Source organism: Lepidochelys kempii, chromosome 8 (assembly GCF_965140265.1).
Source record: "Lepidochelys kempii isolate rLepKem1 chromosome 8, rLepKem1.hap2, whole genome shotgun sequence".
NCBI lineage: Eukaryota > Metazoa > Chordata > Testudines > Cheloniidae > Lepidochelys > Lepidochelys kempii.
The window spans coordinates 95,416,049-95,432,532 of NC_133263.1; the positions used below are offsets into that span (position 1 = coordinate 95,416,049).

Genomic DNA, 16,484 nt, shown 5'->3' on the forward strand with positions numbered 1-16,484 from the left:
CCTGCCCCAAGGAGAGCTGAAATCTCAAGAAGGCCACAAAGGGATCAGAGGTGCAGTTACTTTAGGAACTGTGACACCCTCCTGCAAAGGATATTTTAAACTAGACAGGCGTATGATCCTGGCATAAGATTCCCCCTCTCAGTAAAACCAATTCTAATGACCATCCAAGGCAACGGGAGAGCTAAGAACATATGCTGGTCACAGTGTATAGTCACAATACAGCCACTTCATGGAGTTGGGAAGAGGAGTACAGCACACTTTACAGGAAGTTCGACCCCTTTATAGAGGACAGCAACATAAAATGTTAAAGCTACGAGCCAGCTCACTGCTGTGCTTACACACCTCTGCCAGCTCGGAGTCTCAACTGCAGTCCTAGGCTAACAAGACTAGAGGTGTCACCAGCATGCGGGCAGAACACTTGACTAACTTGTGCCCGGGGCTGGTCTCCAGAAGATAAAAGCCTTGCTACTGTCACCAACAGCTAAAGGAGAGTCTTCCTCCGCTCAAGTGGCAGAAACTTGTGCTTTAGGAGATAAAGGTCCTAGATTCTATTCCACCGTACAACCCGTGAGCAGTGTGGCAGCCAGCTCCACCGTCGGTACATATGCAACCATGGACTCCCTATACTGAACGCTACTGGTTTTGGAGTAGGGTGGATGATGGAGGGGAAAAAGCACTTTACATGGCTTGAATGAAGAACCGTTTTGGAATGGGAAGTTGCTTTGAGGCAGGAAAGCCAAAGGAAAGAAATTGGGGGCCTTTCTCCCCCCATCCCCAGTAAAACAGGGACCATCACTCCTAACATGTTAGCTGCCCTCCAAGTACTCACGCATAATATCTATCCCATTCGTGCCTCTTTCTTAAGTCTGACAGAAGGAAGAAGGCCTGCGTTGCATCAATGCAGAGGGACATCTCTATTCGGAAGGAGAGGTACTGGTCTTCCTCCAGCGTGTACATCCTGACCTTTGAGAGGGAGACAGACAAAACAGGTGAGAGGCACAGCCTGCTGTCTTCATTAAAATGACATTTGATTTTCCCCAAAAAGATTCCTTCATATTTTTACTTTATTATAATATAACCAAACAGCTTTGATCTCTCTCTCTCCCCATTACATTAACATGAAGAATCACATATCCCTGGTGGTACACGAGGCCTGTGTTTTATGAGCTGGTTCTGGTGACTCCATTAAGCCCCAGGAGTAAAGCACAAAAAACAGTTGTCCAAGAGAAGTTTACAGGCTAGCTAGCCTGGGTGTTGAATGGAAAGGGGTGAAATTGAGGACAGCTCTTGTTGGTGGGTTCCGTGGGATTTTACTAAAGCACACGTTCTATAGCAGATCATACGGCATCACTGGAAGCCATGTATTTTACATGTACATAAGTGTGCGTATGCAGTGTACATTTGGACGTATATGGAACGTTGATAGTATAGACATGCATTCATTGAATACGTGCGGTACAACCCCATTTATTCAAAGTGTTGTGGGGACATCAAACACTTTTGGATACACTAGGATTCAAGTAACTGGGGGTGGGGAATGACTGAAACATTTCCTCTGATCTTAACATGAGTTGTTTCCACTCACTGTAGGCAGTCCAAGAGACTAAGGCGGCAGTGTTTACTTGGGAGTGTGGCAGGGTTAAGTACCTTGTCTATTTCTGTGGCGAGTACCCAATTGGTTTTCGCTACAAGCGTCTTCAGTGCAGAAACATTGTTGTAGCTCAGATAAACCTACATAAAAACATCATAAGAAAACACAGTAGAAATCACTTTGACCTTCAGTTATGTTTTCCTATATCTAAACTCATTGGATACTATAGCAAAGCTTGCAACTGCTCGGATACTGAATTAATCAGAGTAAATCAGGGGTTAAGAAGGAATTTATTATTCCAGTTAAGATCCCTATAACACATGCTGTTTTAGGTAAGGTTTCATCCTTCTTGTTTCCATAGAACATATTTATTCATGTATAAACTTCTAGCTGCTACTTAGTACCTGCTGCTGGGCCTTCCTACAGCACATGGGGATTAGATGCCAAGGGAGGATATGGCCAATACCTACAGAGACAGTTATTATACCTTGTTACTTTGGTCCCAGGGCACTGACAATGGCACTTTTGTCTGTTCACAGGAAATGATGTATTTTCTAGGGAAAGCAAAGAGAATTGCTTTAGTTATAGCAGTACTGATCTTCAGTATGTGGCAGGGAAAAGGACATCTCAAACCCATGCTGGTGAAAGAGAGAGAAAGTGAAGTTAGCAGCAGTGTTTTTGACTTCAACAGCTTCTCCAGCAATGATCTACAAAAGGAGTGGAGGAAAAACACAGTCATCTTATGAATATCTTGGGACCAGGATCCCAGTGGATTGAAACAGCCATTTCTTCTTGGCTCAACTTGAGGGAGCTCAGAGCAACAAAAGCCTCAGAAATCCTGCACATCATTTGCAGGCGGAAGGGAGAGGCACAGGGTGAAAAGAACCTTTAAGGATTACTTCTAACAAAGGCCAGCAGTGGTCTGGATGGGGCAAGACTAAGGCCTCGTCTACACTAACACTTCTGTTGGTCAGGGATGGGAGGGGCCTAAGCCACAAAGTTCAGGGCTGGATTGGAACAGGAAGGGCTCCCAGCTGGGCTTTCTGGTCAGGCAGGCAGATCTCTGCAGGTGGTCAGGGAGTGGCATAGGCAAGCTATAAATGCATGGCTTCCACCCAGGCACCCCCTCACGGCAGCCCTGCAAGTGGCCCTTGGCCTCATTTTCCCTTGATTTCTCAAATAACCCACGTACTCTGAAGGCTCTACTTAGTAATTTATTACCAACAGTCCCACTACCATGAACCAGAATCCCCTCAGCACAGTGCTAACAGTACATTCATCCTAACAGTCCAACTCCTGCATCTCTCCCCCACAGCCCAGCCCAGCCCCCAGGTACAGCTGTGGTGTTTCCCACCCCACCCCGCCCCTCTAGTTGGGGTGTTTCTCTGCCCTGTTTCCTTCCCAGCTATGGTTCCAGCTCTTGCCCAGACACATCAGCCGGCTCACGCCTCCATAGTACCCCAGGCTTTGGCCCTCTCTGGCCAGCAGGCATCTCCCTGGGCTGCTCTCAGCCTTCAGCGCTCTCTGGCCTGGGGACATTTGCAGATGACCCTCTGATCGCCCTCCTCTTTCAATAGCCTGATCTAATGCCATTGCTCAACCAGGGAACTCTTACCACTCCGTCCTCCAGGGGAATCCCCTCCCTGGAGCTCTGCCTGTGAACTCGCTTTACTTTGGATTCTCCCCCATCCTGAACTCTGGGTTCTAAACTTGCCTGCTGAGCTCCCTCTCGGAGTTCTCAACTCCCCTCTCAGGCCCCTGAACTCTCATTTATAACTCCCTCAGGCACCCCACCCTCCTCCTCACACAAAGGTGGGTCACACTTGGACAGGAACAGGAGAGCTGAGCCTACTTTCATTTAATGGGCCAGCTACCTTGTTACACAAGAGGACAAGACCCCAAACTAGGAGCCAGGAGATCTGGGTTCTATTCCCAGCTCTAACTTACTGGATAACCTCTTTGGCAAGTCCCTGAGAGCCTCTCAGGGAAATGGTTTTGGGTGCCCACAATCCAGGACCTGCTTTTCAGAAGTGCTGAACACCCACCAACTACAAATCAGATCAATGGGAACCACACCTGCCCAGGCCCTAGGGTCTAAAGCAGGGTGCCCAAAACAGGTTGCTTCTGAAATCTGGCCTTAGCATCTCCATTCCGGTTTCCCAGTCTGTTAAATGGGGATGGTACTTATCCACCTTTGGAAAGTGCTTTGAGAGCCACAGCGGACGTGTTACTGAAGAGTTAGTCATTCGGTTTGTAACAAAATCTGAATCATCTGTGTTGGGAGGTGCACAGCAACCCAAGCTCGGATTAGAAGAGCTTGGGTTTTATCACTGGAGCAAACACTATATTTGAACTGTGCACAAACAGCAAGTCAAATTTGCAGGATGTTGTTTATTTAGGGTCGTTTGATGGAAGCCTTTACTGTAACAGAAAGGATCAGAATTCATCCCTGGACTGGTGTAGTGAGTGAACAGCTGATGCTAGATTCAGACAGATACAGCACTTCTTAGGGTCCACGTGTTTGTTCTCATATTGACCTGGGGCTCAAGGGAAAGTTATGAAACTCCTGGAAGCAGGAGGGCAGATGCCACAAGACATTCCAGGAAGAAAATATTTTCACTGCTTAATTGCCACACTTCACTACAATCTTATTCTCAGGGACTGAGATACTGGGGTATAATTTGTCCGAGAACACCAGATCTGTAATCAGAGACATGATATAACCAAGGTGAAGAGTTGAAAAGTAACAAAATAAAGCAGCTGTCTCTTCTGCAAGGCTTCATTGCAACCACATGACCAGAGAGGACTCCAGGAATAGGGATTCACAATGGGCGGAGAAGACAGGACTCCAATTGCACATGCAGACAAAACAAGTGGAGAGATTGGGAATAAAATAATGTTCATAACAGATGTAAAACTGACCAAAGGCCAGCTTCCCACTTTCCTGCAGATCAGGGGCAGCAGTAAGAAGCCTGTTAGGGCAAGGAAAATTCAAGTCCAGAGAAGAGCCATTAAGGATCTAGAAAACAGGGCTGGCTCTAGGCCAGCAAAACAAGCAGGTGCTTGGGGTGGCACATTTCTTGGGGCGGCATTACGGCGCCAGCCATGCTGCCCCTAGAAATGTGCCCCCGCTGCCCAAACAGCTGTTTCGCGCGGCAAGCCTGGGAAGGAGGGAGGGAGGGAGAAGCCGAACGGTGGCGCACTTGGGGGAGGTGGCGGTGGTGGAGCGGAGGTGAGCTGGGACAGGGAGCGGTTCCTCTATCCCCCCCCCTCCCCTGTTACTTCCTGCGCTCCCCCGCCCACCCTTGCTCACCTCTGCTCTGCCTCCTCCCCTGAATGCGCTGCCTCTCCCTCGCCTGAGAGGGAAGGGGGAGAAGCGGAGTGACGGCACATTCAGGGGAGCAGGAGGAGCGGAGGTGAGCTAGGGCGGGGGGTTGCGGTGGGGGGAGCTGCAGGAAGCAATGGGGGGGAATGCGGCGGAGCCGAGGGCAGGACGAGCCATGAAAAAGAAGTGGGGGCAGCCAAAAATTTTTTTGCTTGGGGCGGCAAAAATCCTAGAGCCAGCCCTGCTAGAAACCATGATCTATGAGGGAAGAGTGAAAAAACTGGGTTTATTTAGTCTGGGGAAGAGAAGGCTGAGGGGGGACATGATAACAATTTTCAAGTACATAAAAGGTTGTTAAAAGGAGGAGAGAGAAAAATCGTTTTCCTTAACCTCTTAGGCTAGGCCAAGAAGCAATGGGCTTAAATTGCAGCCAGGACATTTTAGGTTGGACATAAGGAAAAGCTTCCTAACTGTCAAGGTGGTTACGCACTGGAATAAATTGCCTAGGGAGGTTGTGGAATCTCCATCATTAGAGACTTTTAAGAGCAGGTTAGACAAACACCTGGCAGGAATGGTCTAGATAATACTTAGTCCTGCCATGAGTGCAAGGGACTGGACTAGACGACCTCTCGAGGTTCCTTCCAGTCCTACAATTCTATGATTCTCCAAAACCCAGTCAATTACTGGTCTTGGATGCAACTAGGGCTATTATCAAGGTTCTGCAGATACTCCATTAAGCTGAAAATAGCAGCTTCCAGGGGGAAAAACTGACTATCCAATATGTTACTTTTTCACTGCTTGAGGGGACAGCATAAGGTGTGTGCACTCTTGTAATAAATAATAAAAAATAATAAAATTTTGCACTTTTTACCCATAGTTCTAAAAGAGTTTTACAGAGGCAAGCGAGCATCATTATGCCTGTTTTACTGAAGGGGAAACTGAGGCACAGAAATTCAATGATTTGTCCAACTCTTACAGCAGAGCCAGGAATAAGGACAGCAAGAATACAAGGAGCAATACACAAATGGAACACATGATCAAAGTGGTTTATTTATTCCATCTTACCCACTAAACTGTACTGCTTCTCTTGTCCTCTGAGAGCACCAAATATTCAAGATCTTTAATCCTGGCTCTGGACAAATGCTTGGTAGTCTTGGGCAAATCACTTAGCTCTGCCTCAGTTTCCCCAAGAATAGAGTGAGGTTAATAAATTCTTCCCTTCATGCCCCACAGGAGGGAGATAAAACTGAATGATTATAAAGCACCTCTAAGATGCGTAGCACTAGAAAAGGGCTAATCACTATGATTATTACAGATTGATCTGGTCTAGCTATGTATTTTTGTGTTCTGTATCTGTGCAGATATTATAGTGCATTAATCACCAACGTATCTGGATATTATAGTGTGTTTTGACAATAATGGATGTATAAAATAAGCATAGCCCTGTGATGCTTTGTTTTATACACAGTTTCTACTTCTGAATTCAGACAGTTTCTCCTGTGCTGTCCCTACCATCTTCTCTCTCTCCAGCTCCCCTACAGAGATCTGCGTTATGTCTGTGTCTTCCTAACATTCTATCGTTTGGCACTACACCACTTAGCCCTCAAGTACCTTTTCACAGAATCGTGGGAATGGGACCTCAAGAGGTCATCTGGTCCAGCCCCCTGTGCTGAAGCAGGACCAAGTTCATCTAGACCATCCCTGAAAAATGTTTGTCCAACTTGTTCTTAAAAACCTCCAATGAATTACAGAGATTCCACAATCTCTGTCGGATCATCATCGTCTTTATAGCAGCCCTTAACGTATTTGAAGATTGTTATCAGGTCCCTCCCCCAGACTTCTTTTCTCAAGACCAAACATGCCCACCTTTAACCTTTCCTCATACATCAGGCTTTCTATACCTTTTTTCATTTTTGTTGCTCTCCTCTGGACACACTCATATTTTTCCAAAAGTGTAGCACCCAGAACTGGTGACAGTACTCCAGCTGAGGCCTCACCAGTGCTGAGTAGAGTGGGACAATGACCTACTGTGTCCTACCTACAATACTTTGTTCATACACGGCAGACTGATGCCTCTTTAGCAACTGCATCACATTGTTGATTCATACTCAGTCTGTGATCCACTATAACCCCCAGATCCTCTTCAGCCATACTACCACCTAGCCAGCTATGCCCCATTCTGTAGTGCATTTGATTTTTCCTTCCAAAGAGAAGTACTTTGCACTTGTCTTTATTGAATTTCATCTTTTGATTTCAGACCAATTCTCTAATTTGTCAACGTCGTTTTGCATTCTAATCCTGTTCTCCAAAGTACTTGTAACCCTCTCCCAGCTTGGTTCCACAATAATCACACTTTCCACTCCATTATCCAACTCATTAATGAAAATATTGACTTGTACCAGACACAGGACAGACATCTAGAGGACCCCTCACGAATACCTCCAGTTTGACAGCAACCTGCTGACAATTACTCTTTGAGTACAATCATTCAGCCAGTTGTACACCCCTCTCATAGCCATTTCACCCGGAATGCATTTCCCTGGTTTGTTTATGAAAATGTCATGCGGGACTGACATTTTCCTTACTTAAAAATTCTCTCTCTCTCTCTCCAGGTAGATCATGTCTACTGCTTCCCCCCATTCACCTGGCCAATAACCCTGTCAAAGGAGGAAATCAGGTTGGTTTTTGCATAATCTGTTACTTGGGCTTGACAAATGCATGGTGTCTATTTCTTATAACCCTATTATCTCTAGGTGCTTACAAACTGATTGTTTAATAATTTGTTGCATATCTTTCCAGGTATCGAAGTTAGGCTGACTGGTCTATAATTCCCTGGGTCCTTTGTGTTCCCCTTTTTAAAGATAAGTACTATGTTCATCCTTCTCCAGTCCTCTGGGACCTCATATCCTCCATGAGTTCTTGAAAACAATTGCTAATGGGTCTGAGATTGTATCAGCTTGTTACTTAAATATCCTAGGGTACATTTCATCAGCCCTGCCAACTTGAATGCATCTAATTTATCTACATATTCTTTAACTTGTTTTCTCTCTATTTTAGCTAGTTCCTTTCTCTTTGTTGCTAAGATTGCGTTAAGTATCTGGTCACAATTTACCTTCATAGTGAAGACAAAATGGACATTAAACACTTCATCCTTCTTGATGTCCATTATTAGCTCTTCCTCCCTGTTAAGTAGCAGCCTACAGTTTCCTTCATCTTTCTCTTCTTCCTAATGGATTTATAAGCCCATTTCTTATTGCCTTTTGTCCCTTGCTAGCTGAAACTCATTTTGTGCCTCAGACTTTCCGATTTTGTCCCTCCATGCTTGTATGATTCTGGCGTACTCATCCTTAGCAACTTGTCCACGTCTGCCCTTTTTGATAGATTCCTTTCTGATTTTCAGATCCTTAAAGAGTTCCTGATGGAGCCATACTGACCTCTTACTATTCTTTCTATCTTTCCTTCACATTGGGATAGTTGGGTTGCACCTTACTACTGTCTCTGAGCAACTGCCATCTCTCCTGCACTCCTTGGAGTGTCTTTCTGCTTCACGCTGAACTCAGCGCCGAATACTTTGGGCTAGGAAGGCAACTGGGAGTCCGGCCTGAAGTCTAATCCTGTTTCCAACACTGACATGCTGGGGTGCTTTGAGGAAACCACTTGAACTCTGGTCTCAGGTTTCCCCAACTGAACTCCCGGAGTGCTGGAAGGTTAAGTTCCTCCAGGCTTTGAGAAATCCTCACATGGAAGGTGCTATGTAAGTGCCAAATATTATCACAGCCAAAGCGTACAACCTCTCCCCCACACATAGGTGCTGACTTCCTGCGTTCCCGGGGGGTGCTCCACCCCAGGCCCTGACCTCACTCCACCCCTTCCCCCAAGGCCCCCGCCCCGTCCCTTCCAAGCACCGCTCCTCCCCCGCCCCGCACCTTCCGTATGCTGCTACACGGCGGGTGGGAGGAAGGGGGAGGAGCTGATCAGTGGGGCCTGATGGCGGGTGGGAGGTGCTGGGGGGAGGGGAATTAGCTGATCCACAGGGCTGCCAGTGGGTGCTGAGCACCCACTATTTTTTTTCCCCATGGGTGCTCCAGCCCCGGAGCACCCATGAGTTGGTGCCTAGGCTCCCCCCACCACCCACCCACCAACCCACCCCTCTGCCTTCCATGGTACAGAAAGCCAGGGGTTACCTTCAATTATCCCAGCCTTTACCGAGTTACCCGCATGTGATCATTCAGAGCAGAACACGGACTGGAATAAAAACACTGTTCTATTTAAAACACCACATTCCCCCGTTATTTTTCCCTGCTTAGTTTGAGGCGGATCCGTTTCACTCACCTGTCCAATCGGATTTTTTTTCTAGCACTGGCTTCTCGGTACCGTCTCTCGCCATCCTGTGGAATGGAAACACGTTCCTTAGGTTAAAGTTTTGGAAAAATAATTAAAATTAAACGTGTAGACCGGAAAAAGAGATTTTTCAGCATTAAGGAAGCGTATGCGTGAACCAATCCCGCAGCCTCTGCTGGTCTTGGTAACGGCCATAGCTGGGGAAATGCATGGAATGTAAATGGAAACACAACACTGATCTTGTCCACGCTCTGGCTACCAGGTTTGTTCTTGGTTAGCTCTAACCAGGGCTATTGTTTGCACACACTATGGTTAACACATGGCAGGCAACCCTAGCTGTTACCAGTGTCTTGCCCCCACCAGCAGCTTAGGCTAGGACTGTCTTCCGGGCAGCAGGTCCCCAGCACTGGGTTTGTTGTTGTTTTTGCAGTATAGACAGAACCTCCCAACTGTGCCTATGCAACCAGGCTTGCTGATTCTCCCACCGAGCAGTCCTCTCAGCAAGCCATCTCACATGCTTGAGGTAAGTGGGAAAGCGGGATACCGGGAGGAAGCACAGGCAGGAATGTCTGTGAGGGGAGGGCTCCTGCCTCATACTGAGAATGAGGGGCGATCAACAGGTTATCTCAAGTGCTGATATACAAATGCACAAAGCCTTGGAAACAAGCAGGGAGAACTGGAGGTCCTGGTGATGTCAAGGAACTATGACGTGATCGGAATAACAGAGACTTGGTGGGATAACTCACATGACTGGAGTACTGTCATGGATGGTTATAAACTGTTCAGGAAGGACAGGCAGGGCAGAAAAGGTGGGGGAGTAGCACTGTATGTAAGGGAGCAGTATGACTGCTCAGAGCTCCGGTACGAAACTGCAGAAAAACCTGAGTGTCTCTGGATTAAGTTTAGAAGTGTGTGCAACAAGAGTGATGTAGTGGTGGGAGTCTGCTATAGACCACCGGACCAGGGGGATGAGGTGGATGAGGCTTTCTTCCGGCAGCTCACGGAAGCTACTAGATCGCATGCCCTGATTCTCATGGGTGACTTTAATTTTCCTGATATCTGCTGGGAGAGCAATACAGCAGTGCATAGACAATCCAGGAAGTTTTTGGAAAGCGTAGGGGACAATTTCCTGGCGCAAGTGCTAGAGGAGCCAACTAGGGGGGGCGCTTTTCTTGACCTGCTGCTCACAAACCGGGTAGAATTAGTGGGGGAAGCAAAAGTGGATGGGAATCTGGGAGGCAGTGACCATGAGTTGGTTGAGTTCAGGATCCTGACGCAGGGAAGAAAGGTAAGCAGCAGGATACGGACCCTGGACTTCAGGAAAGCAGACTTCGACTCCCTCAGGGAACGGATGGCCAGGATCCCCTGGGGGACTAACTTGAAGGGGAAAGGAGTCCAGGAGAGCTGGCTGTATTTCAAGGAATCCCTGTTGAGGTTACAGGGACAAACCATCCCGATGAGTCGAAAGAATAGTAAATATGGCAGGCGACCAGCTTGGCTTAATGGTGAAATCCTAGCGGATCTTAAACATAAAAAAGAAGCTTACAGGAAGTGGAAGGTTGGACATATGACCAGGGAAGAGTATAAAAATATTGCTCGGGCATGTAGGAATGTTATCAGGAGGGCCAAATCGCACCTGGAGCTGCAGCTAGCCAGAGATGTCAAGAGTAACAAGAAGGGTTTCTTCAGGTATGTTGGCAACAAGAAGAAAGCCAAGGAATGTGTGGGCCCCTTACTGAATGAGGGAGGCAACCTAGTGACAGAGGATGTGGAAAAAGCTAATGTACTCAATGCTTTTTTTGCCTGTGTTTTCACTAACAAGGTCAGCTCCCAGACTGCTGCGCTGGGCATCACAAAATGCGGAAGAGATGGCCAGCCCTCTGTGGAGATAGAGGCGGTTAGGGACTATTTAGAAAAGCTGGACGTGCACAAGTCCATGGGGCCGGACGAGTTGCATCCGAGAGTGCTGAAGGAATTGGCGGCTGTGATTGCAGAGCCACTGGCCATTATCTTTGAAAACTCGTGGCGAACCGGGGAAGTCCCGGATGACTGGAAAAAGGCTAATGTAGTGCCAATCTTTAAAAAAGGGAAGAAGGAAGATCCTGGGAACTACAGGCCAGTCAGCCTCACCTCAGTCCCTGGAAAAATCATGGAGCAGGTCCTCAAAGAATCAATCCTGAAGCACTTGCATGAGAGGAAAGTGATCAGGAACAGCCAGCATGGATTCACCAAGGGAAGGTCATGCCTGACTAATCTAATCGCCTTTTATGATGAGATTACTGGTTCTGTGGATGAAGGGAAAGCAGTGGATGTATTGTTTCTTGACTTTAGCAAAGCTTTTGACACGGTCTCCCACAGTATTCTTGTCAGCAAGTTAAGGAAGTATGGGCTGGATGAATGCACTATAAGGTGGGTAGAAAGCTGGCTAGATTGTCGGGCTCAACGGGTAGTGATCAATGGCTCCATGTCTAGTTGGCAGCCGGTATCAAGTGGAGTGCCCCAAGGGTCGGTCCTGGGGCCGGTTTTATTCAATATCTTCATAAATGATCTGGAGGATGGTGTGGATTGCACTCTCAGCAAATTTGCGGATGATACTAAACTGGGAGGAGTGGTAGATACGCTGGAGGGGAGGGATAGGATACAGAAGGACCTAGACCAATTGGAAGATTGGGCCAAAAGGAATCTGATGAGGTTCAATAAGGATAAGTGCAGGGTCCTGCACTTAGGACGGAAGAACCCAATGCACAGCTACAGACTAGGGACCGAATGGCTAGGCAGCAGTTCTGCGGAAAAGGACCTAGGGGTGACAGTGGACGAGAAGCTGGATATGAGTCAGCAGTGTGCCCTTGTTGCCAAGAAGGCCAATGGCATTTTGGGATGTATAAGTAGGGGCATAGCGAGCAGATCGAGGGACGTGATCGTTCCCCTCTATTCGACATTGGTGAGGCCTCATCTGGAGTACTGTGTCCAGTTTTGGGCCCCACACTACAAGAAGGATGTGGATAAATTGGAGAGAGTCCAGCGAAGGGCAACAAAAATGATTAGGGGACTGGAACACATGAGTTATGAGGAGAGGCTGAGGGAGCTGGGATTGTTTAGCCTGCAGAAGAGAAGAATGAGGGGGGATTTGATAGCTGCTTTCAACTACCTGAAAGGGGGTTCCAAAGAGGATGGATCTAGACTATTCTCAATGGTAGCAGATGACAGAACGAGGAGTAATGGTCTCAAGTTGCAGTGGGGGAGGTTTAGATTGGATATTAGGAAAAACTTTTTCACTAAGAGGGTGGTGAAACACTGGAATGCGTTACCTAGGGAGGTGGTAGAATCTCCTTCCTTAGAGGTTTTTAAGGTCAGGCTTGACAAAGCCCTGGCTGGGATGATTTAACTGGGAATTGGTCCTGCTTTGAGCAGGGGGTTGGACTAGATGACCTTCTGGGGTCCCTTCCAACCCTGATATTCTATGATTCTATGATTCTATGCTGCTGATGCTACTCTGTGTAGGTGCCTGGCCTGTGGGGAGTCTACCCTCTGAGGAATCAGAACAGGGGAGTTGATCAGGTTTTTCCCAGAATGCACAGATGCAACAGAGCTATGCAATGTGGTAGAAGTGGATACCTAACACATCCAGCGCATCTGTGCTGTGTGGGAGAACGGGGGTGGGGGGCGGCGGCGGGGAGAACCTGCTGTGCAGACATCTCAGTTGTGTTTGTTGTAGCCAGGACACACGTGCATCCCAAACTGGTTACAAAAAACGTGGTTGTACTTGTTATGTAGACAGGGCCACTGGCTGAAGGCAAGTTAGCATTGTACAGCTATTTGACTTAGTGTGGAGGATACTGGTTAAATGCTTGTGTTGCATTACTTCCAGGCTCCCCTGCCACACTCTGCTGGGCAATGCTGCTGCTTGCCAGTTACTATGCTGGCTGTGAATTTCCTCCGATTTTCCAAAGGTGCTGATATAGCACCAATGGACTTACAGCAAATATTTCAGTTTTACTGCCATAGACATTAACATTCAAGTCACTCTACTGATTTCACAAGAACTTTTTAAACACACGAGTCCGTCTCCTTCAGATTCCATGATTTGTTTAAATCCACCATGGTTACTGAGAAATTCATTACAGTTGACTCAGCATTGCGCAGTATCTGAGATCTGCTGCTCCAGAGCCAGCCAACCACGATAGCAAGCTGCACTTGTTTCTCAGTGAATTAGATAAATGCAATACAATTAAAGGCTGCCAGGCTTGGGGCAAAACAAGAGTCAGCTACATCCTACTTCCCCAGATTCTTACATCACTGCACAGGACCACCGATGTGGGCAAGAAGAAAAGGAGTACTGTGGCACCTTAGAGACTAACCAATTTATTTGAGCATGAGCTTTCGTGAGCTACAGCTCACTTCATCGGATGCATGCCATGGAAACTGCAGCAGACTTTATTTATACACAGAGAATATGAAAAAATACCTCCTCCCACCCCACTGTCCTGCTGGTAATAGCTTATCTAAAGTGATCATCAGGTGGGCCATTTCCAGCACAAACTAGGCCCCGATTATGGTTTCCATTCTTACCCCAGCTTCTGGTTTCACCATCGGAAGGGTACTGGGCTGACCCTCTTGATCCAAGACAACAAATGTCATAAAGGCACTGTTGATATGTCTTCGACTAACTTCCATTTCCTGTCGATAGGCCTCGACACAAACGCCAACCTCCATGCTGGAAAGAAAAAATGGAAGCAGATCACCTCTAGTGCCTGGGGCATAAAGCAACACTACTACCTACCGAAAGGAATCCAATGTGCCATACATTTCATTGCTTATTTACCAATAAATAAGCAGAGAAGTCTAAGAGTGGACCGACTAGATCAGTCCAGCTCAATCTGGAGGACACGAAAAAGGCCATGACTCAAGCAGAGTGTGTGCAGCTTTTCAAATTTTGATGCAAGTTTTCAACAACATTTGAAATGTCAACGAAAAAGGGAAATCTTTGCAATGAAATCTGAAATTTTCCCCTCCAGTTTTTTGACTAAACCTGGTCACTGGAACTGGACAAACCACTCTATTACGTCAAGTAAATTTTACCCACCGACACATAGCTCCCATGGATTTTAATGGATGTTGCATGTATTTTGTCTGAGAGCAGATTTAGGGTCCAAAAGTCTATTTTGAAAATTCAGTGCTTCTCATGAGATTTAAGGAGGTTGATTTTGAAAACCCACAGTAACACCGATTTTTTCCTGCCTGATGTTTAAACCTGGCCTGATCTATGTAGGAAGGAAGTAAATAAAGACACACAGTGATTGGCTGCAACAGACTAGATGATTTAACAGGTCTTTTTTATCTTTTATTTCTATTAATTTATTGATTGTGAATTTATTTTTATTTGAACCCATTTCAAGCTATTTGAGCCAATTCAGATTTATTCGCAGAACGATCTACAACCCGAATTTCTGAATCAACCTGATTTTACAGTCAGTAATGTATTCTGCAATTCAAGGGGAAAACACTGCTCTGCCTATCTGTTAACATCCCTTTATGTAGAACCAGATATTGAAATAGTTTTACAACAGATATTGAACATTGACAATTCCTTCCTGTTCAATTATTTTTCATTTGTGTAAATCCAGCAGTCAATAATTTTCACAGTTGTTTCTAAAGACAAGAGTGCAAGCTTCTGTTGAATGTTCTTATCAAAATCCATTCAAAACCCTGAACCAGAGAAAGATGTACCTGTTTTTGAATGCATTATTAACAATAGCTTTTAACAGGAGACGGTCCCCAACTTGTGATGGTCCCCTGAAATGGAACATTTCAATGGTCTTCAGAGTGGGGTGGGCATGGCACAGCCGGCTGTGGGAAGGGAGAGAGATTTGATTTTAAAAAATGCACTCAAATGAGGAAACTATTTAGCCAAGCCAACATATCAACCAGTGTGCATGCCCTGCTGCTGGACAGAATAGCAGACCTGCACAAGCGTCTGTGCATAAAAGGGAAACAACTCAAGCCAGAGAGCCCTGAGAACAGGACAGGAGGCCGGTTCTTGCCAGGTGATACAGGTATATGCAGCCACCCCAAACCAAATACTTTGATGTGGCCCAGCTATCACCATTACACAGTCCCCAGCAACACTCAGCCAGCCTGAGATATTTGGGGCTATTTGCTGCCCTCAGAAAGGCGGCCATTGAGGTCTGTATTCCCCTGAGAACACATCTTTTGCCTCGGCCCCAAGCCTCTTGGCCCTGATTCCCCATGTTGTGACTAATCATTCTCCAAGCTCAGAGGGTCACTTGTGCAAAGAGAAGCACCCTTTTCCTAGCCAACAAATGACGGGGACCACACTCTGTGTTTCCCATGCGGCAGGGCAAAACTCTGCCAATAAGCCACGACCAGATCAGCTCATTACAAGCCAGTCTCTGTAGCCAGGTCACTGGTTATACCCCCTTTCCACTCAAAGAAGGATCCTTACCTCCCGCTTCGTCACTAGAGCTAGAGAGAAAGGAGCTTTATTTAAATAAACGTCATCTAAAGAACAGAGTCCTTCACAGTGCATCTTCCTCCTGCTACTGCACTGCAGTGTTAGCATTTGGTAGGCGCCCAAATGATGGCGCGGGACTTGGGCCCACATTTATTTTGGCAGAGAAGCAAGAATGCAACAGTCACACAGGCAGTGGAAGGATACCAGCAGCCAACCCAAGTGCACCTGGAGCGCTGTGTACATTTTATGATTAAATAATTGGGCTGGGGGGTAAGGGGGAGAGAAATTTGGTCTGAATCTCTACCGGTGCCCTTCAAGTGCAGCTGTTCTGGGGCTATCGTTCCCATTCCACTGTAAAAATCAGAACAGAGATTACTCCTTGTTCAGTACAAGTCAACCTGAGAACTCAAAGTTAGTCTCTGAAGATCAAAAAACTAAAACACAAAAAAAGTAGATGATGAAAAATGAGATAAGACATTTAACTCCTTCACTACCTCCCCTTCCCATCGCATCACACACAGAGGATGCAGAATACCCATAATTAATGCATACAGAGCACCATCTAATGGACAACTGCTGATTTATCTATGACAAAATACATTAGTCCTGGACGTCCTTCAAGGTTTATAATAAATATCGCCCAGTTCTTATATAGCTCTTTTCATCAGTCACTCTCAACGTGCTTTATGAAGGCGGGAATCATCACTATCCCCCTGTCTACAGATGGGGAACCAGAGGCCCAGAGCAGTGAAGTG

The 16,484-nt window shown here is 46.5% G+C and overlaps 1 protein-coding gene across 2 annotated transcripts in view; it reads right to left on the reverse strand.

Annotated features, from left to right (window-relative positions):
* ACOT11 (acyl-CoA thioesterase 11) overlaps positions 1 to 16,484 on the reverse strand; it is a 66,187-nt gene that overhangs the window by 6,833 nt on the left and 42,870 nt on the right. For both annotated transcript variants that reach the window (XM_073357612.1, XM_073357611.1), the window contains exons 9-14: positions 14,985 to 15,104; positions 13,827 to 13,971; positions 9,249 to 9,304; positions 2,079 to 2,145; positions 1,648 to 1,731; positions 830 to 963 (exon numbers count right to left, since the gene is read on the reverse strand). In XM_073357612.1, coding sequence (XP_073213713.1) covers positions 830 to 963; positions 1,648 to 1,731; positions 2,079 to 2,145; positions 9,249 to 9,304; positions 13,827 to 13,971; positions 14,985 to 15,104 — 606 coding nt within the window. The remainder of the gene's footprint in view (positions 1 to 829; positions 964 to 1,647; positions 1,732 to 2,078; positions 2,146 to 9,248; positions 9,305 to 13,826; positions 13,972 to 14,984; positions 15,105 to 16,484) is intronic.